This window comes from Malaya genurostris, chromosome 1 (assembly GCF_030247185.1).
Source record: "Malaya genurostris strain Urasoe2022 chromosome 1, Malgen_1.1, whole genome shotgun sequence".
Lineage (NCBI taxonomy): Eukaryota > Metazoa > Arthropoda > Insecta > Diptera > Culicidae > Malaya > Malaya genurostris.
Window position 1 is genome coordinate 126014453 of NC_080570.1, and position 23738 is coordinate 126038190.

The 23738-nt window shown below is 37.4% G+C and overlaps 2 protein-coding genes across 3 annotated transcripts; both read left to right on the forward strand.

Moving 5' to 3' along the window:
* The first annotated feature begins 1559 nt into the window (after positions 1 to 1559).
* On the forward strand, positions 1560 to 2672 carry LOC131425223 (uncharacterized). Of its 2 annotated transcripts, none has more exons than XM_058586929.1 (4): positions 1560 to 1663; positions 1741 to 1794; positions 1859 to 1961; positions 2094 to 2672. In XM_058586929.1, exons 2-4 carry the CDS (start codon positions 1768 to 1770, stop codon positions 2477 to 2479), a joined length of 516 nt encoding a protein of 171 aa, XP_058442912.1. In that variant the 5' UTR covers positions 1560 to 1663; positions 1741 to 1767; the 3' UTR covers positions 2480 to 2672. The 2 variants fall into 2 exon arrangements, with proteins under 2 accessions (XP_058442912.1, XP_058442922.1); XM_058586939.1 differs by having other exon boundaries at positions 1574 to 1663; positions 1738 to 1794.
* A 3475-nt stretch (positions 2673 to 6147) lies between these two features.
* LOC131425712 (26S proteasome non-ATPase regulatory subunit 1) lies at positions 6148 to 9597 on the forward strand. Its single transcript, XM_058587807.1, has 3 exons — positions 6148 to 6273; positions 6336 to 6905; positions 6963 to 9597. Exons 2-3 carry the CDS (start codon positions 6354 to 6356, stop codon positions 9471 to 9473), a joined length of 3063 nt encoding a protein of 1020 aa, XP_058443790.1. The 5' UTR covers positions 6148 to 6273; positions 6336 to 6353; the 3' UTR covers positions 9474 to 9597.
* Positions 9598 to 23738: the final 14141 nt, after the last annotated feature.

Here is a 23738-nt window from a genome sequence, read left to right on the forward strand (position 1 = left end):
AGCTAAATTTTCAAATCTATTATAATGAGAATATACAGGTTTCGAGTGGCCATCAAGCAATTTATTGAATCATGAACACATTACTCTGAATTAAAATAATCGCGCTTCGAGCAGCTTCGGTTTCAAATGATGCATCACAATTCCTCTGAATGGGAATATTTGAGTGACCATCAATCAATAATCTAATAATCTAATCCGACTAGTACTAGAAGAAGAGGAGCGCAGCGAGCAAGGTGGATCGATCAAGTGGAGGGTGATCTCAGAAGCATCCGTGCCTTGAATGGCTGGCGACGAGTAGCCATGGACCGAGTTATGTGGAGACGTATGTTTGATACAGCAAAGGGCATCCCAAGACTATAGCTGTTAGGTAAGATAAGGTAGTATAAATCAATAATTTATTAATTCATTACACGATACTTGTGACACTACATTGAACATGAAAATAATGGTTTTCGCGTGGGTCATTTTACATTTTACATCTACTGCAATAAGAAATAGTTATATCTAGACTGTACGTATCCTTATATAATCTGCATGCGATCCATAGAGCAAATTTATTTGATATTAAAATATTGGTATAAGTGTCATCGACTTTTAGCAACATATATTCTATATAATTTCAATGAATTATTCAATGCATACAATTCATATAACAACACTAATGAATACAAATACAATTTTTATGATGAGTATGATTTTCAAATGAATTCCGAATCAGATGCAACCGATCCGAGTCCGAATCGGTTGTTTCATTTGATGCGGAATCCATTTGGAAATCATATTAAATTCCGAATCAAATTCCACAAGAGTTAACTGGGCGATTCCGAACCGATCCGAGTCTGAATCGGTTGTTGCCTCTGACTAGGAAATTGGAAATCATAATAAACTCCGAATCAAATTCCAGTCGAGTTGACTGAGATACAGATAAGGTATAAGAACGTTTGTACTCGCGTTGAAATTTATAGAAATACGGCAAATGAGTAGGAGTAGTTCTGATAAAAAGAGCGAAACATCTAACAGGTAGCAATAGCGCGCTTGGGTCGAGATGATCATAACTTCATCAATTTCGATTTAAAGTTTTGCTATAACCTTTTTGAAGTATTACGCATTCAATAAAAAATTAATCAAATTATAAAATCAGCCTCCCTCAAGTTGAATCAATAAAACTTAATCATTTCATAATTAAATTTAAATTTTGCACGCAATCACTCGTCTGGAATTTAATTCAGAATTCAGTATGATTTCCAAATGAATTCGGAATTAGTTGCAACAACCGATTTCGACTCGGATCAGTTCGGAATCGGTTGTTGCTTAAGATTCGGAATCCGATGGGAAGTCATACTGAATTCAGAATCAAATTCCAGACAAGCTAACTGCCACTGAGAAATGGGGTATTCATCGGAACAACTGTGGAACGTATTGGATCTACAGAGGACTTCCGTTAAATTTTTTTTTCCGGGCGGGCAGGTGAAAAGTAAGTTGAATTAACTAATTTATTTGGCAGCGTGTAAATTTTGTGTGTGTATGAATGATCGACTGCAGCAACCCTGACCAATCGGGTCTACGGTTTTGACGTTATCTTATAATCAGTTTATGTTTTGTTTGTCTTCATTTTTCAGGCTGAATCATAATCTTTCGTTTACAGGCTCGAAAGCAGGACGACGTAAGTAAACAAAATTTGTAGCTTGTTCTGGCAGAAAGTTTTATATAATAAATTTTGTTTTTTGCCTATCAAAGCAGAAAAAACTGTTATTTTTACAGAACACCATGGTTATAAGACATGGAAGTGATGTGGTAAGTGACGGTGTTGAATCAATTTTTCTATTCATTCTATTAATGTTTTCATACTGCATATTAGGAGGACGATATATCAACAGATGGACAAAACACACCTAGCAGACGGAATCATCAGAGCAATGAAGAACTTGCCAGATATATGTTTGAACGTGTTTCTTTATACAGTAAGTATGATCAAGTCGATATGTTAATGCTTATAACAAACTTCATAAACCGAATATAAAGTTACATCTTTCTAATTTTATAATCCCCTAACGATCTTTCGGATTATGATAATGTTTGTTTTATATTTTCAGTAAACTTGATCTGTACGATAGCAAATGATTTAATCATACGTTACCGTGTCAAGGAAATCATTGGTTCCATCTATGATGGCTTGAAAAAGTATCCTTTGCTGGCAGTGGGTATCGCTGCCATTCTTTTCATCGCCACGCTTCCGTTCATGATGTTTATCTTCTTTACATTAGCCACGGCCATCATGACTTTCACTGGATTTGTACTGATAGAAGGAACATTAATTACAATAGCCTCTATGATGCTTGTAGGACTACTAGTTTGCGTATTCGTTTTACTGACATTCGTTGGACTGATATTTCTTGCCGGATATTTTGGTCTTTCGAAAATGTATGATTATTTCGATCGTTTTAATGCATACAATACGCGAAATTTGAATCTCCATTAGAATTAAGAGCCGTAAGTAATAGTTACCTATGTATAACAGTATTTTGCCGCATGTATATGTAGTATTTGATTGAAACACAAATCTCTCTTCTCTCGTTTGTTAAATTATGGTATTACGGTTTACATTTTACTTTATAAGTAAGAAAAAAGCAGTACAGTAGAACATGTTACGAATTTTTATTTGAAAAAAAAAAACAATTTGAATTCAGCAAATCGATGTTTTAGTTTGTCTCATGTATAGAAAGCCCGAGCAATCACTGTGTAAACTGATTTTCAATTGTGATCTGGAGTTCAGCAGGTCTTTCGCTATATGACAATTTCTGGGTCTTGTTAGTAGATGCCCAAATATACGTACTTATTTTCATTTAAGCATCTAGGAAAAGTGTTTTGAAAAACACAGAGCACAGTAATATAAACTTATTAGAAAGGCATCATAGTCTCACCAGCAGAATTAAAACATATTTTTGCCTCTCATATAAAGTACGACACCTGGGTTGGCGGTTTAAAGCGTAAGGCGCTGGTCATACAATCCAGTTGTCGAGTCTCGACCTGGAAGTATTCCTAGTGTTAGTATGATTGTAGTACTAGTCATGCAATGATTATGTAAGCTATGAATCGGATGCGAAGTCCGTTGAAACAGAAAGGCTTATTCCACAAAGGAATGTAATGCCAAGAACTTTGCTTATATACTCACTTAGAAAATTCATTCAGTTATTGCTGAAATGCGTAAACTGTAAACCAAATGTATCTAACAAATGGTTCGGCAATTTTTGTGTGTTTGTTTTCTTTTGGTGAAAATGCTGGATTTGAATGAATTTTCAAAATTCAAAAAAACAACACAAATTTTCAACTTACTATTAGGATTTTCGGATTTGGATTTTTGTTCACAAAAACGAATGAAGGAAATTCGAACCATTCGTGGCTATGGTTTTATTGCACCGTGTGTCCACGAAAATAAAATAAAAAGAAAAAAATGTCCCGGATGACCGGAATTTTTAGTAGTTCCAAAGCTTATATTGAATTCTACCCGTATCGGGTAGAAATTTGTAAACAACAATGAAATATATCCTTTAGGTACTTAAATCATCAATCTCATTTCTCATATCGATCCACTTTGCGCGAACGAATGTTTTTAACTCAAAAAAAACATGAAATACTTTCGAGAAGTACTACATTTTAATTCCGTCGCCATCTTGAATTTCTTCGCCAGCATGAAATTCAGATCGATAAGAAATTTCCATGCTTGCAACAACCAGCAGCTGGCAAGCGTTTACATTATGCTGGTAGCGTGCAGAAGGGCCCAGAGTGCTGGCAGCCAGTAGAAGTGTAAACGGGGCATAAAGCAGTTATAATTCAATCGCCATCTTCACCTAACAGTTCAATTTGAACCGCTAAGCAGACACAAAGTTCAAATTCAACCGCCATCGCCGCCTTAAATTTTAATTGCTTTAAGCACGAAGGCGAAACGCGAAGAAATTGAAGCGAAATATGTACTTTTGTGCAAACAAAAAAAACAAGAAATGTTCAAATTCTGTAGTAGGTCGTCAAACGTTTTCGCCCGAGACGTCAGCAAGGATATGGCACCTGGTGAAATATCCTTAAGGTATTACAAAAATTGTATGAACTTTGCGTTTGTTTAGCGGTTCAATTTGAACTGATTATATGCAATGATGAGCCGAAGACGAAACGCGAAGAAATTTAAACGAAATATGTGTTTTTTGTGCAAACCCAAAACCCCTAAGTGTTCCCATAAATCGACTTTCAAATGGATCCAACATTCACTTAAGGGTGTACATATATGTTAAAAAATGTGCACTCATTTATCTCAGAGATAAATGAACCGAACTCAGTTACGATTGAAAAGTCTTACCGGCCTTTAAATTGCTCCTGAATTTCATATAGATCCAACTTATGGTTCCGGGGTTACAGGGTGAATAATGAAAAACTTATAATGCGGTTTTGCCACAGACTAACAGACATAACACTATGAGTAAAATCTTATAAAAATAAATTTTGGTGATGCACTAGTTCCACCTATATTGAACTGCGCAACCTATTTACTATCGGTATACACCTTGTGTTATGTAAAAGTTTTTTTCTAGTTAATTTCCCCTCGTTTGTCAACACAGATCAGTTGCATGCAGGGATGCCTGATTTCATCAGACTTTGTGTAATATTTGAAAATGAATCGCCGCAGTAAATTATGGGGTTACGTTGATAATATATTAAACTTTTCTAGCGATGTTTGACTGCAACAATTTATTTTTCTCAACGTTGTCCATCTAGACTATTTTTGATTGTGCTGGTAATTTTCACCCGAAATTAAATGGCGGCCTACAAGAAGAGAGTAAATATTATAACAAAACATTCGATTTGGTTCGATTTTGTATGGCGTTGGAAGAGAAGAAGTAGGCACAATTCTGTTTTTAGTTTTAGCGATATGTATTAAATCTGTATCCTGCATAAAGTTCGCATGGACGTACACAAATCAATACATTAGAAATAATGCTGTATGAATGGCAACTCTGTTGGTAAAGGAAAAAAATAAACACAGTCAAGATGACAGAATATATGTTTTTGATAGGGTAACTTGGCGCCATCATGACAAATGCGAGTACTGTCCCAACTAAAGGAATATTCGAAATTACCGTTAATATGATTAAAGAAACTAATTTGAGTGTCCTGTCTGTTAGTCTGTGGTTTTGCTTTTTAGAGCCGCAGCAAACATATTGTATCCAATTTTATCACAATTCGTTGATTGAAAGTCGAGTAGATGGTAAAATAACATGGCGACTCTACTAATAAGATGACTATTGGTACAATGCCCCTGTTTCGGCGGTTGTCGGTAATTGTCTGTGTTATAGTATGTTCACATTAGAGCTGATATCAAGTGATATACGGATATACTTGATATGCGATGATATCATGTGCGATATCACTTGATATCCCATACAATTTGATGTCAACGCGTATCACCATTTTGGCATGATATACAGGATATCATGTACGATATCATATCGAGATGTCAAAAATCGCAACTAGAAACACGGAAAATGGCATTGAACGCACTCATTTATGAACGTCACTTTGAGAGTGACAATAAACAATCATTATAATTTCGAATTTTTCAACGAATACTGGCGTTCGGAGACCATTGAATGCAAGACTTCAATTATTGATTGAATTGTAGGAGAGAAAAGCAATATTATTGATCTTACTCCTAATGGGAACATTCAATATGACAACTTGATTGTCAAACGATATCATTTCGATCATATGTGAACACTTCCACGTGATATGCGTATCATCTCGGTATATCAAGTGATATAAGCGCTAATGTGAACATGGTATTAAATGCACATAACACTTTTATAAATTCGTTTGTTTGAAAGTCGGTAGATTCGTTCGACCAAACCCGATTTAGTCTGAGTGATAATCGAAAGAATTTTTTATCGGGTTCGAAAACTTTTTTCGTCTCGTGCAATCCATCTTTTTTTTTTCTAATCCTGCGCAATCCTTCCTAAACTTGCTTACACTTCCTAATTTTTCACAATCTGTTTTAAACTTTTCTAATCCTGCTAAATCTTGTGTGAGTTCAAAGTTTGTAGTGAGTCATACCACAAAATGAGTGAAAATAAATGACCGTGTGAAACATTTCATTCGAAGAGAAGACAGAACAGTTTGACAGCTGATTTCTCGTTTTTCATGAGGCATCATTTTGTGAAAGTCATCGTCGTGTGTTGAAGCGAATAATTTGCAAAATTTAGGTTTATCTTGATTCATAACGAATTTGTGGTAAGTAGAACAATATTTTGTTGAAATACCATTGATGCATACAAATTGTTTCGAACCAACAGCGCAGAAATAGTAGGAAAATGAAATTGAAAATCACTTCCGCCGCCGGCGTTATCTGTCTGTTGGACGAACCGATTCAGGAACTGAAGGTGTTTGCTTTAAAAAAACTGGACAATATCGTAGACGAGTTCTGGCCGGAAATTTCGGAAGCCGTGGAAAAAATTGAGATTCTTCATGAGGACAAAGGTTTCGCGCAGCACGATCTGGCTGCTCTGGTTGCTTCCAAGGTGTACTATCATCTGGGATCGTTCGAGGATTCACTGACCTATGCACTAGGCGCGGGGGATCTTTTTGATGTGAATGCCCGCAACGAGTACGTGGATACGATCATTGCCAAGTGTATAGACCACTACACGCAGTTGAGAGTGCAGTTGGCTGAAAACTCGGCCAAAGCTAAACCAATCGATGCTCGACTGGAGGCAATCGTAAATCGAATGATTCAACGTTGTCTGGACGATGGTCAGTACCGACAAGCGCTGGGAATCGCTCTTGAAACTCGACGTATGGACGTGGTGGAATCTTCGATCATGAAAGCTGATGATATACCCGGAATGCTGGCATATGCTTTTCAGGTAATGTTATTTGAATTGCGGAATTAAAGTGATTGTTTAACGATCGTTGTGTTTTAGGTGACCATGAGTTTGATCCAGAACCGTGCGTTCCGCAACACTGTTCTACGATGCTTGGTTGGCCTGTATCGCAATCTAGGTGTACCCGATTACGTCAACATTTGCCAGTGCTTGATTTTCCTGGAAGATCCATTGTCGGTGGCGGAATTGCTTGACAATTTGACGAAGGGTGGCGAACATCTAGTTTTAATGGCGTATCAAATTGCTTTCGATTTGTACGAATCTGCTACCCAGCAATTTTTGGGACAAGTTCTACAAGCTTTGAAGGCTACGGCACCGGTACCGTCGGCTTTGATTTCGAATCTGAAACCGCAGGGAACCACAGCGGCTGCTCAGCCAGAGGTTAAGCAAGAACCCAAAGAGAGCGAAGATGGAGATGTGAAAGTCGAGCGTACTGTCGAAAGTTTGAACGAAGCGGAAAAAACTCACCAGACTAACATTGAAAAACTGGCGAGCATATTGTCGGGAGAAGTGTCGATCGATCTGCAACTGCAGTTTTTGATTCGAAGCAACCACGCGGATTTGCAGATTCTGAGAGCAACCAAGGAAGCGGTGCGGGTGTCAATTTGTCACACTGCAACCGTTATAGCGAATGCTTTCATGCATAGTGGAACCACTAGCGATCAGTTCCTGCGAGATAATTTGGAATGGCTGGCTCGAGCTACCAACTGGGCAAAGCTAACGGCTACAGCTTCGCTAGGAGTTATTCATCGTGGTCACGAAACTGAATCGTTGGCTCTTATGCAGAGCTACTTACCGAAAGAAAGCGGTCCCAGCTCCGGTTACTCCGAGGGAGGTGGCCTCTATGCGCTGGGCCTCATCCATGCTAATCATGGAGCAAATATTATTGACTATCTTCTGCAGCAACTCAAGGATGCTCAGAATGAAAATGTGCGTCACGGAGGTTGTCTTGGTCTGGGATTGGCCGCTATGGGTACACATCGACAGGACGTTTATGAGCAGCTGAAATTTAATCTGTATCAAGATGACGCAGTGACCGGAGAAGCTGCTGGTATTGCGATGGGTATGGTTATGCTAGGCTCTAAGCATGCTCCAGCGATTGAAGATATGGTGGCTTATGCTCAGGAAACTCAACACGAGAAGATTCTACGTGGGTTGGCCGTCGGCATTTCCCTTACGATGTATGCTCGCTTAGAGGAGTCCGATTCATTGGTTACAAGCTTGTCCAACGACAAGGATCCTGTTCTGCGTCGCAGTGGTATGTATACCATCGCTATGGCTTACTGCGGAACTGGAAATAATCAAGCTATTAGAAAGCTGCTGCACGTTGCTGTCAGCGATGTCAATGATGACGTTCGTCGTGCAGCCGTCACTGCCATTGGGTTCATCCTGTTCCGAACACCGGAACAGTGTCCTTCGGTTGTGTCACTGTTGGCTGAATCCTACAATCCTCACGTTCGATACGGAGCGGCAATGGCTCTTGGAATTGCATGTGCCGGAACGGGTTTACGCGAAGCAATTGCACTTCTGGAACCGATGGCAAAGTTTGATCCGGTTAACTTTGTTCGTCAAGGTGCTCTGATTGCATCGGCCATGATTCTTATTCAGCAAACCGATCAAACTTGTCCAAAAGTGACATTCTTTCGACAGCTGTACACTCAGGTTATCACCAACAAGCATGAAGACGTTATGGCCAAGTATGGTGCGATTCTGGCACAGGGTATCATCGATGCTGGTGGCCGCAATGTCACCGTCAGTTTGCAATCCCGTACCGGTCATACCAATCTACAGGCGGTCGTAGGAATGTTGGTGTTCACCCAGTACTGGTACTGGTTCCCATTAGCTCACTGTTTATCATTGGCCTTCACGCCGACCAGTCTGATTGCTTTGAATTCTGACCTAAAAATGCCGAAAGTTGATTTGAAGTCAGCTGCGCGTCCTTCGTTGTACAGCTACCCGGCACCATTGGAGGAGAAAAAACGCGAGGAACGCGATAAAGTGGCTACCGCTGTTTTGTCGTTGACTGCCAGAGCAAAACGTCGCACCGGTGATAAGAAGAAGGAAAATAAGGAAGGTGAATCTAAGATGGAAGTGGATGAGGAAGCTCCTGCAAAGGATGATCTTTCAGCCACCGTCAAAGCTAAGGAAGAAGCAAAGACCACTCCTGTTAAGGAAGACAAAAAAGATAAGAAGGAGAAACCGAAGGATGGATCGGCACCATCACCGGCAGCGGCCGGTGCCGGAGAAGATTCTTCATCCGGTACGTCAGCTGCTGCTACAGCGGCAAAAACTCCGAAAGAACCGGAACCGAGTTTCGAGATACTGCATAATCCAGCTCGCGTAATGCGTCAACAGTTGAAAGTGGTTAGCATTGCCGAGGGGACTTCGTATGTGCCACTGAAGGATGTTACCATCGGGGGTATCGTCATGATGCAGCATAATGCCACCGGAGAACAGTTGCTGGTGGAACGTGTCACTGCCTACGGGCCGAAGAACGACGACCTGAAGGAGCCGGAAGCACCGGAACCGTTCGAATACATTGAGGATTAAATGTTTCGTTGTTCGATTTGGGCAATGCATATTATACAATATATTGTAGCCTTACACTTATAAGGAGTTCAATTTTGTCTATTGTAGTATCAAAAATGCGAGAATAAAATAAATCAAAAATTAATCCTAGAAATTACTCCTCCATAGATAGTTCACAAAATATGCAGGTTGAAATCACTGATGCGGCATTGTTGGGCCGTCTACATGAAATTTCCGAAACCGAAAAAAAAATTGTGATGTCGTCTTTTTTGAAAAAAACTTAAATTTAAAAATTTTTAAAAGTCCCAGAAAGTTGATTTTTTCAAAAAAAAAAAGCATTTTTCGGTTTCGGAAATCTCATGCACTCCCCCCTAGGGTGATTTTTCACGATCGAAAAATTTCATACCTTAACCGCCTGGCAGCATCTCTTACCCATATCCGATTTAGCTCAAATTTTACATGGGGACTTTTTTCGAGGTGCTTAAACTTTTGAGCACTCGCGCTTTCCGAAATTAGGGGCGAAAGTCGGGTTTTCCAGTAATTCTAATAACTTTTTTATAGAGAAAGGTAAAAACTTCAACAATATCTAAACTGTGTTCAAACTATTCCCATCGGTAGTCGTTGTCAATGGACGGTCAATCAAATCGATTCCGGCTATCGTAGAAGCACTGGAAATAGTGGTTAAATACAATTCCACACAAAACTCCTGAATTTCATCCGGATCCTACTTTCTGTTCCGGAATTACAGGGTGAGTTTTATGCCATCATTCAAAGCGGCGAAGCAAAAATCGCAAAATAAAATCTAAAATGAGCTCAAAACTGTTCCAATCGATAGTTATTCATCCCCATTCTGTACGTCGAAATATTCCGATCGAATATGCAATTTTCATTCTGCATTCCGTTTCGTTTACTAAGATAGTAGTGTTGACAGCTTTGATAGTTAGTGTTCGAAATTTCAAGTGTTCCCGAACGAGAGTCGATCAAATCATACAAGTCGAACGGAATAAAGAATGCAAAATTCGAACTCGAACGAAAGTGTACACTCCGATTCTGCAATCCGACGGATTTGTGATACGAACGATTCTACACTTTCGTTCGAGTTCGAATTTTGCATTCTTTATTCCGTTCAACTTGTATGATTCGATCAACTCTCGTTCGGGAACACTTGAAATTTCGAACACTAACCATCACAGCTGTCAACACTACTTACACGTTCTATATTATTTATATTTTTCATTTCTTGGTAAACGAAACCGTCACACTTGTATAAACTAATTAGAACGATTTTATACCGAACGTAAGTAATACGCGCGCAAGTCGATCGAGTAATGTTCGAGAATTTAACAACTTGAACGAATGATATTCGAGTTCATACCCAACTCGAACGGAATGCAGAATGGAAATTGCACATTCGATCGGAATATTTCGAATCGATCGACGTACAGAATAGGAGTGGTAGATTCGTTCGTATCACAAATCCGTCGGATTGCAGAATCGGGGTGATTGTTAGTAACGGCCAAATGAACCGATTCCGAATATTCTGGTTACCGGTTTCCGATTCCGGAAGCATCGGAAAGAGTGGTCTTTATTTTTGGATATGTCGAAGAACTTCAATGACATGTCCATCAACATATTCGAAGATCGGCGTTTAGTCCGAATTGCAATCGTACGCACTCGAAACATAATAATTTTAATTTATATTTTGTGTATGTTTATACGAAAATAAAATGATATCTTGGTCTCCAATTGGATGTTTATAATCATATAAAAGCGAATTCTTTGTTTACTTTCAATTGCTGAAAAAGTAATTCAGTAATTCATAACTTTCACCTCTTTGCTTTTGCCGAACATTCAGTAAAGGTTATACCGAAAGACAGTACACTTTTTGCTGAAAATTTCGGTAATAACTGACGTTTGTCAAATTTGAGCTTGCCGAGACTCCGCAATTTTATCTTTTGCCGAGATGCTTACTCGGCGGTGCAAATCTCGGCATTCAGCGTATTCAGCAGAAAAAAAACAGCGGCAGATTCAGCGAAAAAAAAGTATTTATACTTATTTTGTACTCGAGACCAGAGATGCCATTTATACAGATTTATCTGTATTATACAGATTTTTACATGCGCATACAGATTTTATACAGAGTACAGATTTCTTACACATTTCTTAAATTTAATACAGATTTATACAGATTTCACCAAAAGTATTAAGGAAAAAATTAAACTATCTATTAGTATTTGAGCTATCTATTAGTATTTGATTGCAATGACGAGATAAACGTTTAGGAATCAACGTACAAATCACTTTTCAAAATATATATATTAATATTTTGTGCAGATATTTAATGAAGAACACTGAAATCCATTTATATTAAAATTTGTAACTAAATTGAACTTAAAAGTTAGACAAGTCTTGGCATCATGAAACATTATTGCCAGACTGACAGTTGTATTGCCTGACTTGACGTTGCATATTGGGTTTTGGAAATCCATCTCAACTTATGAAGTGAACATTTTCAAATTAGACAAGTATATGGCACCATAATTCAATTGCTGTTGATAGGAAAAAAAAACTATAAAATTTTGTCGATGAATATAATATAAGATATGAAATTTAATCTACCACTCTATAACCATAATCTATTGGAATAACACCTTTTAACATAATTGTATTGTACAAATTTCATTTTATTAGCGAATACAGATAAATACAGATATTTTATACGAATCAATACAGATTTTCTATGAAAATATCTGGCATCTCTGCTCGAGACAGTAATACAGATATGTTCTCAAAACTCATAAACTATGGGCCACCTTTACAAAATTTTCCCTATGGGAGAGTGATAAGTTGTTGACCATCAATATGTCTTGTATCTAACGTAACAACGTATTTGTTCTATGTTACACTGGAAATATTTTTAGCAATTTATGATAAAATTTTCAGTTTAGTGACATAATACCAAATAATTCAAAATTAAAATTCTTTACGAGCCTCCGGAATTTTTAGTAAAGAATTACTTCGATATTTTCCTCCTTTTGTATTAGAGAATCGTCATTTTGTATATTACCATTGTTCACCATTCGCAGTTCACGCTGTCCTCGCTCTGGTGTGAGAAAAATACGACGGGGTTTATTTTGTGCACCGTCAATAAAGACTGTTCCAGAAAGTATGGACGCACTTTGATTTCGATATAAATAATTCACAAGTGTTAGATATTCAAAATTTATTCGATATACTGATAATATTAGACTACAACAACAGAATATTATTCTCAACATTTGCTACTTAGCCATTGTAGACTAGCTGGCGCACCTTCTTGCGAACGTTCCTCATTAAATTCCGTACAGACTTCTTGGCGACAAGTTTTGACACTTTTTTTCCAATCTTTTTCGAACTGTTGAATGGTTTCGGCTGCCGAGACATGTTTCCTAATATGTGCCTTCGTTAATGCTCAAAAGTGGTTTTGATAGTATACCATTCTACCGTTGATTTCGAGTAGTGGCAAGAAGCAAGATCTAACCAGAAGCAAACAGGATCCTTGTGGCTTCGAATCATGGGTAGAAGTAATTTTTGTAAACATTCCTTGATGTATATTTCGCTGTTCATTGAAGCAGTGGTGATGAAGGGTTTCGAAATCTTACCGCAGCTACAAATTGCTTGCCAGACCATAGTTTTCTTACCAAATTTCGACTTCAATCGATGTTTCGGACTGGTTTAACACTTGACCTTCTCGCACCGTATAATATTGTGGTCCCGGCAAGGATTTGTAATTGAGTTTCACGTAGGTTTCGTCGTCCATGATTATGCAGTTCAAGTTTCCAGCAAGAATCGTATTGTACAGCTTTCGAACCCTCGGCCTGATCGATACTTCTTGTTTCGTACTACGTTTTGGTTGTTTCTGCTTCTTATAGGTTCGAAGATTCAAACGTTCTTTAGCACGACGAACATTTGACTTCGAAGTGCCCACTTTTTTGGCCACATCTCGAACTGAAACCTCCTTCTTTATACGTTTATCCAACTGAGGGTTAGCAGGACCTTTTTTTCGACCCGTTTTCGGTTTATCCTCAAAGGTGTTATCCTCACCGAACTTCCTGATTGCATTTCGCACGGCTTTTTCACTTACTCCTTCCATTTTTGCTATCTTTCTCAGTGACAGTCCGCGTTCTGTGCACCATTTGTACACAATTTTTCGACGTTGTTCTGCTGAAAGTCCACGCATTTCGAAACAAACTAATGAAAACGAATAAACAACTGCACAAGTGGTTTGAGAAAAGTGTAAACAACAGGACGCAGCCATAAACATTGACAGATTCTGAATCATTGCGAAACGGCAGCGGTTTTTTGTTGCGTCCATACTTTCTGGGACAGTCTTTATCAATTTGTGTGTTTGATGACATAGTGTTCTCTTTATGGCGGTATTCAAAATCATAACAAAACCCGAATGAGTGGAAATGTACAATGAATCAAGAAAATGAAGCTTGGGAGAAGAAAATCATTTTCACTGTACATACCCACTCACTCCTAACTTTCTATTAAATGATCAATAACTACGCTGGCTCTGCTACTGAGGGAAAGGAAGGAATGTTAGTCCGATACTCGTTGTTTCTAGAGACCGCGGATAGGGATAGGAGATTTGTTAGTAGGGATAGGAGATTTGTTAGTAGGGAGGGAAAGAGATCCGGATATGTTTTGGTAAACAATATGATCTCAACAAAACCTGATTTTCGATAATCAGGAGAAAAATAATAAGTTAGAAAAAAATAAAATATATCCAAGGAACGATCTCACCAGTATCCCTTTTCTCCTGCTCGCTCTGCTGTCAGCAACGCGAGATGAAACACGACCACTGAAAAAACAAAATAAAAACACTCGCGAATGGGTCCGCTGCAGGCCAACCCTAGACCTTTAATCTGAATGACACGATCGACTTGTAAACTTTCACACATTCCGTAGAAATCCGACAGCACCGACAATGACATGCAGACGGCGCTTCGATCGGTTAACAGGTTAACATCGTTGAATTTTGGGGCCGCCGCTTGAGCATTTTTAGTTTCGCGGATCAATAGCGGCCCTTACACGATCATTAAAAGTGTCATTACTAAAAAGTAATGACACTTTTAATGATCGTGTAAGGTCTACGAGTTCAGTAATGACACGAGTAATTATGGAATTCCGGATTACTAACATTATTTCTTCTTCTTATTTTTTTGTGTGGAAGTGCTGAATATCTTTAGAACTATACGCGAAAAAATGACAAGGTATAGATTTAAATTGTTAATATTTCATTAACCTTAAAGTTTCAATGGCAAATCAAATTTTTTTTCAGCTAAACGAAAATAAAAATATTGCTATTGCTATTGTTGAAGTAGTTACAAATACTCATCATTAATAATGAACGTGTAATACTAAAAAGTAATGCAGTAATGACGAGCGTTTGAGCAGAAGTGTCATTACTTAGTAATGACACTTTTAATGATCGTGTAAGGGCCGCTAATATCATTCAATAAATAGCACTCTAACTACTAAACACATACTTGTCACACCTGCACTATCACTCAAAATAACACATTGAAATTATACTTTTTTGAGAGCAGCACCAGGTCACCGCATCGCACTCCCAGTGATGCCAACTCTCTCTCTGTATAGAAAGGAATCAGCAGTCAAAAGTTTTACATCACGAAGGTCATTATTTGGCAAGTGATTTGCAGTTGTGCCTGAACACGGAACCATTCGTTACATCCTCGACGTTGAAGAATGGCTGAAAATCGCGTATTACCCAGTGTGGAACGGTATGTTGCCAACCAAATAGATTTTATCTCCAATCAAATAAATCCTTTTAAATAGCCCAACATTTCGACCGATCTGAAAATCTTCAAACAAACAAAAATATATTCATTTGAATGGGACCTAGAATCCTAGTTTTCGATTCGATAATACTATTGTGAGCAGGGTTTCTCGATATTTCAAAGGTTTTCTTCGGCATGTTCGGATAGATTAATCGAATAATCGTGAAGTAGTCCAAAGTATATTTTTCGCCCCATTCAGTAAATCAGAATTATTTAGAATCTCTTTCGGGGTTCATAATCCTGTGTTAACCAACTGCCCATGAATATTTGTGGTACAGATACCTACACTAAGTATAATACAGCAAAATAGCAATACTGAACGCAATTGAGTTTATGTTTCGAAATAATTGGCGTTTGTTAGTTTCGTTGAAATTTACAGTTACTCATTATTAAAGTAGAAAGGTTTTTGCCATCCTATTCTTGTTTTGTGAGTTAGGTAAACTATTTATTTTCATTAAACTATTTGTGCAGATAGTTTCGGATTGCCCTGTACCGGTTTTATTTCGAGAATAGAGTGAATAGATTATTCTTGTTATTTGTTTTTGTTGTTCTTCATATGTTCGGTAGAGATAGTGCCGCAGTACAATACAAAACTGTGTACGTGTCTTATTAGTATTCAGTGTGTTTTTCGTTGCTAGATGATTTTTTCCGCGAAGCAGTTTTCATGTTTTGTAGAAATACAGTACCCGTGAGAAACTGAAATTTAGAATATTATCTAAAACATCTAAACTTTGAATTAAATGTTACATTTGACACCGCAACCTGTATTGTTCTCGTATTCTGAGCATATCGTTATGCATCCCTCAATTGATTATACTAATGTAATATTTGGCAAAATGTTATTTTTGTATGTAATTGGTACGATTTGTGTATATAATGCGAGACTCAATTGTTTTATGGCATATTCATGATTTTATTTGTTGGAAAATCTTGGATTCAGAGTGTGCTCACGATGCGCCTTCCATGCAAAATTATATGGGTTTTAGTAGTGTTTTGATAAGAACTGAAATTAAAATCGAAAATTGAGAAATGTTCATGGTTTGTGTTTGTACACGGAGAAACCTCAGATCACGAAATTGCAATATTGTGATTGCTGTTTTTTACCTTAACTGTTTCCACTAAAAATTATTGGTTACATTAGTTAAGGCTGTGAACCGTTTCGCGGTTAATTTTAACTTTTAGTTGAAATCTGACACACTTTGATGTTGTCGATGTTTATTTTCCGACACTGAAAAAAATCTTGCAAAGAAAATTCTAATATCAATTAACCGAGAAAGAAGACGGAAAAACGAAAAATCAAAATCCTTTTCATTGCAACAGATACATTTTATAATGGAAATTTTAAATGATAAGCAAATATCACTGTTTTGCTTTCTATTGTTATTCGTCTCTCAATTGAACACATTTATTGAATTAGGCATTTCGATACAATCTATTGAATAATTGGTTAGAAAAATTAACCTACAGACAACATTTCTTTATACAGTTCGCTTTCCTACCTCGTCCAAAAAAGTCGACAAAGCAAACCGCTTACGGCCGGGACGATGACAGAAGCAAAGAACAAAATGTTGTGATCAAAGGGACGATCAAAATGAACAAATCTAAGGAACGAATGTCTCTGCGAAAACATACCGTCGTTGATAACTTTAATCGGTCTTCTGTACAAGAAGTTGAAGTATTACTTATGGAACGAATGCACCTCTATCTAAAGAACCTGCATTCTCTTGAATTGGACGAAACGAATAGTTCATTCGTTCAATTGTTTCAATAAAGCAAAGCAATTGCATGCGCCTTCAACAACAATGTGCACTTTGATGAGCACGTCCAAGTAAAAAATAAGCATCAAAACGATGTCGTATCAAAGATAAACTCAAGATTACAATGCCCCATCAGGAATCAGTGAAAAATGTAGGGTCAGTAATCGTGAACTAGTTGGTTCAGTAATAATGTAATTTTATTGACCCTACACACTTAAATTGGATTACCGACCTCAGCTGTTCAAATCTCGGTAGGTGATTTTATCGGTAAAATTCACGTTTTATACCTGCGGTACCTTGAGGTACTTCTGTCAACAAATGTTCATTTGTGCTGATATATCAGTAGAATGGAAATATTCGGTAGTTCGGCTGTTCAAAACTCGTCAAAAGAGGCAAGAATTACCGAACGAAATTAAGTGTGTAGGCGTCGACTAGTTCCGACAAAATGCCATGGAAACAATACAAGTTAGAAAGGAAGCAAATATATGTTTACATTCAGCACATAAGGATATCTTGCCACATCTGGAGCATTAAATTCATGGGATGAGGCCATAACAAACTAAATAAATTCTAGCCAATGGTTCTAAGTAGTTTTTACTTTATTATTGTAAGAATCACTGGATATAAAGCAAAATTACTTAATATCGTTCATACTGTAACTTTATTTTTCCAAACATCAACAATCATTGTCATAGTTACGACGCATCTAGCGATCAGACGCTTGTTGTTTTGCTTCAAAAGACTGAAACTGACAGTGAACCGAGCTCATCGAGGGGTCCTATTCAAATGATACATAAGAAATCGCAGACTACTCTATCTAGAGTTTATTCTTTCGGTCGTATATTTGCTTTATATACAAATAAATAAATAACATTAAAGACTCATCAGTTCTACATTCTGCTGTAAAGCTGATATGAAACCACAAAGGGCGAAATATTTAGCTGTAATAATGCTGATATCGATTGCTTGATTTCGCACTAACAATGTTATTATAAAACACAATGTACAAATGTCATAATAGAAAGACCGACAACATTTTAAAAGCGAAAATGTTGCGGCTTCGACTCTTTATCATATCCTAAAATCCCCAACAACTGCTCGCAAGCAAGGTAGTGGAAGACCAGCCAAAATTATGGACGCAAAAGGACTCCTCCTCGTGCCTTCAACAACAAGGATTCACTGAGTCAAAGGGATGCCGCAAAAAAGTTCAACTGTTCTCACCAGTACATCTGAAAAACGTTGAAAAGAGTCGGAATAAAGTACCGAAAGAAGACACGAGCCCCGGGATATACTGACGCACAGATTTCAACGCTGAAGTCCCAATGTCGCTGGTTGATTAAAAATTACTCCGGAAAAAAGTTTGAAGTGGAAAGTGTTTTGACAACGAAAATTACTTTCCTCTTTCGAAGACGCAGATTCCCGCAAACGATCGATACTATTCAACGGATAGTTCTACTGTACATCCGAACATAAAATATTAGTTTAAACATAAGTTTGAACAGAAAGTGATGCTGTACATTGTCATTTCCGAGAAAGGCATTTCTAAGCCATGGTTCAAGCCCTCTGCTTTGGCAATCAATCAAGATGTGTACCACGACGAATGTTCGTAGAAAGTTTTGATCCCGTTTTTTCAAAAACATCATGCTGATGGACAACACGTGTTTTGGCCGGATAAAGCGTCATCGCATTGCGCCAAAAAACACAATCTCTCCTGAATACCCATCCTATCCCATTTGTACCCAAAAACCACAACCCGATAAATCTACCTCAGTGTCGCCTAATCGAAGATTTCTCCGGGGTTTTGAGCTCCTTGGTGTACAAAAATAACTGGAGAGCCATGAATTGCTAACAGTTGATTGGTACAATCAAGAGATGCATTCGCAAAGTTGACATGAAGGCCGTACAACGCTCCTGTTCCGACATCAAACGGAAGCTTCGCCGAACATCCGATTACGGACCGTTTTGAAATGTTTACTTTTTTTTTCCAACAATGAACAATGTATCTTTTATTTCAATAAATCAGATCTTCTCCAAGTATGTTTGTCTTATTTTGACAGCTTGAGAAAGAAATTCCAAAGTTTTAGTTGCCACCCTGCCCCCCCCCCCCCTCCCTTTCTCTACTCAAATTGATAAGTAGAAATATTCCCAAAAGTAGTAGGTGTAATGATATCGAAAATCCGTTTAAAATGAATTAAGATGTTCAAAATCTGACCTCTGTTTGAACGGTTTTATTGCCCATATTTTGAATTCGCACTCTTAAGGGCTGAGGCCAGTGTGTTTTAGGGTGATTTAGAGGGCTATTTTCACGCTTCAAATCTGATTTTCTCAGAAACGGTGACGAATATCAAAAAACCCAACTGACAATCTCTTAGAAAATTAGTTTAGATTATTCTGTAAAAATTTCAGAATGATTCATTGACTTTAGCAGTCGGAAAAGTCTTTTTTTCTGAAGGAAAAATTGCATAGCTGAATACGTCGTCTTTCAACTTGTTCATTGAATATCTCGCCTTCAAAAGCAGGGATTAAAAATCTATCCTGACAATGTCTAGATAATTTAATTTAGATGCGATTAGTGCATACAAACATATAGGGGAAGATGGGGTAAAACGCACCTCCGAGGCATAATGCACCTTTTGCTTTCCTCAAAAGTTACCAATTTTGTTCACTGAAATTTTAATGAAACTGAAAGTCCGCCATAACAACAGATTACTATGAAATTTTGGTAGCGATGGTTCAATCATATCTGAAAAAAAAAACAATTATATCTCTGTCATAAGTAATTTTTGATTTTCGTTCCATAGTAATTTTCTAGGGTGAGGAAGACGATTTTAATTATATAACCAGTGAACTTCTTTGCCAATCATTCGGGTTTCTAAAATTAGTTCTAATGCAGACGATGTATTTGCAATTGCATAGAAAAATCATCAAATTTATCGTCTCATATTTTTGGGGGTAAAACGACCCGAATTGTGTGAGGCAAAATGCTCAAGAATTCGCTTACAAAAATTATCCTTAAGTTATCAGTTTAATGAATAATAGTGAGCAATCATCCCCCTGGCAAATATTTCGTCAATGAAAAGTCTAATGCTTTCTTTAAATAAGAAGAAGAAGCTTTATGAGAGTGCATATTGCCCCGTGGTTGTCATGAGCTTTGATCCGTTGTTTTTATGGATTTTTACTCGTTGTTTAAGATCATCCTGCCTCTATGTTCAGATAATCGTCACTTCGCGTAATTTAAAATGGATATTTTTTATGTTTTCCACGATCGGGCGTCATGCCCCGCATATATTTCAATAGATAATTTACAGGGTTTTGGAAAATAAGATATTTAATGTATTTTTCAATGCATTCAGTGAGTATTTGTACGTAATTTTGAGAAATAATGATTACGGAAGATAGTCAAGCATGAAAATTCTTCCGTGTTATTCTCTATTGTTAAGATATAGCTACATTTCCTTAGGGGGTGCATTTTACCCCATCTACCCCTATGTTGTCGCGATGAAAATGAAGTGAATGTTATTTTTATGAAGGTAAGTCGATTTCTATGACGGCACCATTTTTCTGCTCTTGTTTCCTAGTAACTCCTTAAGGGCGGAGGCCAGTAGGTCGCGTGAAGTCACGTGGCTCGCTCTGCGTATTACATTTCACTCCATGCTCTCTCGCAAATGTGCAAAATGACTCTCGATGTGGCCGGTTTTGATATTTTCGGTTACAAGTTTGACTACACACTAAGATTTAATTCCTTTGTCCGGTAATATTTTTGATGAGATTTTTCGGTAATCTATAGAAATAACCGATATTTCGGTACATGGGCTTTATTTTACAACAATTATGCAAATTTTCACCGAACGATCAGTTTAACGTAAATTTTCATTACAGAATTCTGTATTAGATATACAATTGATACGGTAAACCTGAATAGTCGCCGAGTACGGTAAAAATCGTACTGTCCGTTTGGTAAAGTTATCTTCCAATAACCGAACTTCTGTGAAAACTGATTGTCATGAAACTAACTGTCAAACAGTTATTAAAATATTCAGTGAGTGTCTTTTGATTAACCAAACGAAAAAAATGTTGAAGGGTTCATCGAATGGATTGAGGTACAGGTGATAAAAGTTTTTAAGACATTAGAGCCACTAACAGCTTTTTGTTTACTTATAGGCAGAAAATAATTTTGTATCACTTGTCCACTTGCTGCCAATGCAAATCGTTCAAGGGTAATTTTGTTGAACTCGACGGATTGTGCAGTGTTTTGGAAGGCGTTCATAATCCCGGACAGTCGGAACATCTGACACTTTTTAAATTTCTCGTGGAATAAAACCATTTTCTCCATTCGTTTTTGTGAATATGTGTTGTTTTTTGAAATCCGAAAAACCAGAATTTTAACCAAAGGAAATCAAACAAACAAAAATTACCGAACAATCTGTTAGATCCATTTGGTTTACAGTTTACCGTAGTTGTTTGACAGTTCAGCAATTACCGAACGATCGGTAATCAATTCAATTACCGAACGTTCAGCTGTTGAAAATTCGGTGAAAAATTACCGAATACTGCGAAATTTTCTAAGTGTGTACATCACATAAAATCCAATAAAGCTATCGCTTGTTTGACAGCCGATTTTATTTCTCTCTCTTGTTTCGTTACGTTACCAGAAAACTGGAGAAAAAAAAAATGGCGCGTTCATAGAAATCGACTTACCTTCACAAATATAACATCCACTTCATTTTAATCGCGAAAACACTGGCCTCAGCCCTTAAAGACACTCAAAGACGTAGTCCTACACCAAAAAAAAAACAAACACACTTGTATTTCCAAATCGTGGTTATTTTGAGGCTTTGGTTGCGAATAACAGATGAAAGTTAGACTGACTGCTCTCACTACAGCATGATTTGGATTTGTGATTTTACGTTTCGTCTTCAACTCTTTAGTGCAAAGCTGTTCAAAAGATCCATAGTTACTTAGCAGTTCATACTAAGTACCTTGTCGAAGGCATGATTCGAAGGTGTTAAATCAGGTTCACAAAGGTCCAGTGTCTTTCTGACAAGATATGGTAAGATATTGTGCTCGCAGAAAAAAAAATCAGAAGCGACGTCTCTCTCGCCTGATTATATCCCTCCAGCGATGTACATTGTACACCAATGCTATGTAGACTGCCATGCAATACATTAATCATTTATAATTATTCGAAATTTCACTACCTCGTAACATTCAGTCTCAAACCCATTAGTGGAGGCAAGAAAATTTATTCATTTATGTTAAAGCATATGTTCATAATCAAGACAACCAAATATACATGATATGACATGGTTCTATCAGTTGATGAATAGCAAATGACAGTTCAACTGATGTCGCTTGGAATCGTCGCTGCGCTGGACTTTCCAGCGAATTGTAGGTTAGTGAAGCAACGTCCCTCTCGCCTGATTATGTTGCTCCAGCGAAGTTCACTGTGCCCCAATGGTATGTAGACTGTAATGCGATATATTAATCATTCATAATTGTACGAAAATTCACTCGCTTGTAACGTTCAGTGTCAAACCCATTGATTCCCAAACATACATTATCAACTTTAAGCGCATACAGAAAGTAATATTCCATCGTTATGTGCTTCGATAGTGGAGGCAAGACAATGTATTCATTTATGTTAAAGCACGTGGTTCATAAACAAGACAACAAAATATATATAAAGTAACATGATTCTATCAGTTGATGTATAGGAAATGGCAGTTCAACTGACGTCGCTCGGCAACGTAGCTGCGCTGGACTGTCCAGCGAATTGCAGATTAGTGCTGCAGCGACAATATCACTGCGGCAGCCTGAGAGATGCTACAGTTACACCGCGAGAATAAGGTTTGTTTAAATCAATCGAAAAACGTACTATTATTAGCGGCCGTTACACGAGAATTACTGCACCATACACCTTCATTAGAATGATATTATTTTTTAGTAATGACATTTTTATTGACTCGTGTAAAGTGACCCATTCTGCGGTATTAAACGCAAATTGGAAAAAAGGTATGTCCAAAAATCACCACTGAGGTTGACCAGCCTAGGTTCTACAGAGATTGATGGGAATGTCGGTGAGTATGCCATCGGAGCAATGAGGATGAGAATCTAACATAAAAATAAACAAAGCAGATGTAGTCTGAATGAATTGAATGATTTAGAGTAACCTAAACATAGGAATTGTGATTACAAATGAAATATGTTTTCCTAAAACGACATGACCATGGAAGGGTTGCAACTATCGAATGCAAGTAATCAATCTTGTTAGGAATGATTGCAATAGTCATTCATTATTTTGGACATCGTACAGTAGTTCCAGCAATCATTGTTCTTATTTTTCAAACTAAGTATCTCGCTTTTAAAGTATTTAAATCATGTTTGATGCTTTGGACCAACAGAAAGTTACCGAACTATCATGTATTGTATTTATTAGCTAATAATAATACTAATAATAATAATATTTGGTTACGTCGATGCAGATTCGGTGAGAAATGGCATTATGAGTTATCGTTTAGCGTTAGTTAGATTTGAATTTGACACATCCTTGCAATTTTTTTTTCAGGCACTTTGAAGTTTGATGAGAAATGTATTGCATTAAAAAAAACAATAGATTGATTCTCATGAAGGTATGAAACCAACTGTTTTCTTTCTCCATCCATCGTAAAACGGTAAACTTGCAG

Coding starts and splice junctions, on each gene's coding strand:
- LOC131425223 (XM_058586929.1), top strand. CDS start 1,768: ATGGTTATAAGACATGGAAGTGATGTG. Junction 1,795..1,858: donor TAAGACATGGAAGTGATGTG/GTAAGTGACGGT, acceptor ACTGCATATTAG/GAGGACGATATATCAACAGA. Junction 1,962..2,093: donor TGAACGTGTTTCTTTATACA/GTAAGTATGATC, acceptor TTATATTTTCAG/TAAACTTGATCTGTACGATA.
- LOC131425712 (XM_058587807.1), top strand. CDS start 6,354: ATGAAATTGAAAATCACTTCCGCCGCCGGCGTTATCTGTCTGTTGGAC. Junction 6,906..6,962: donor TGCTGGCATATGCTTTTCAG/GTAATGTTATTT, acceptor GTTGTGTTTTAG/GTGACCATGAGTTTGATCCA.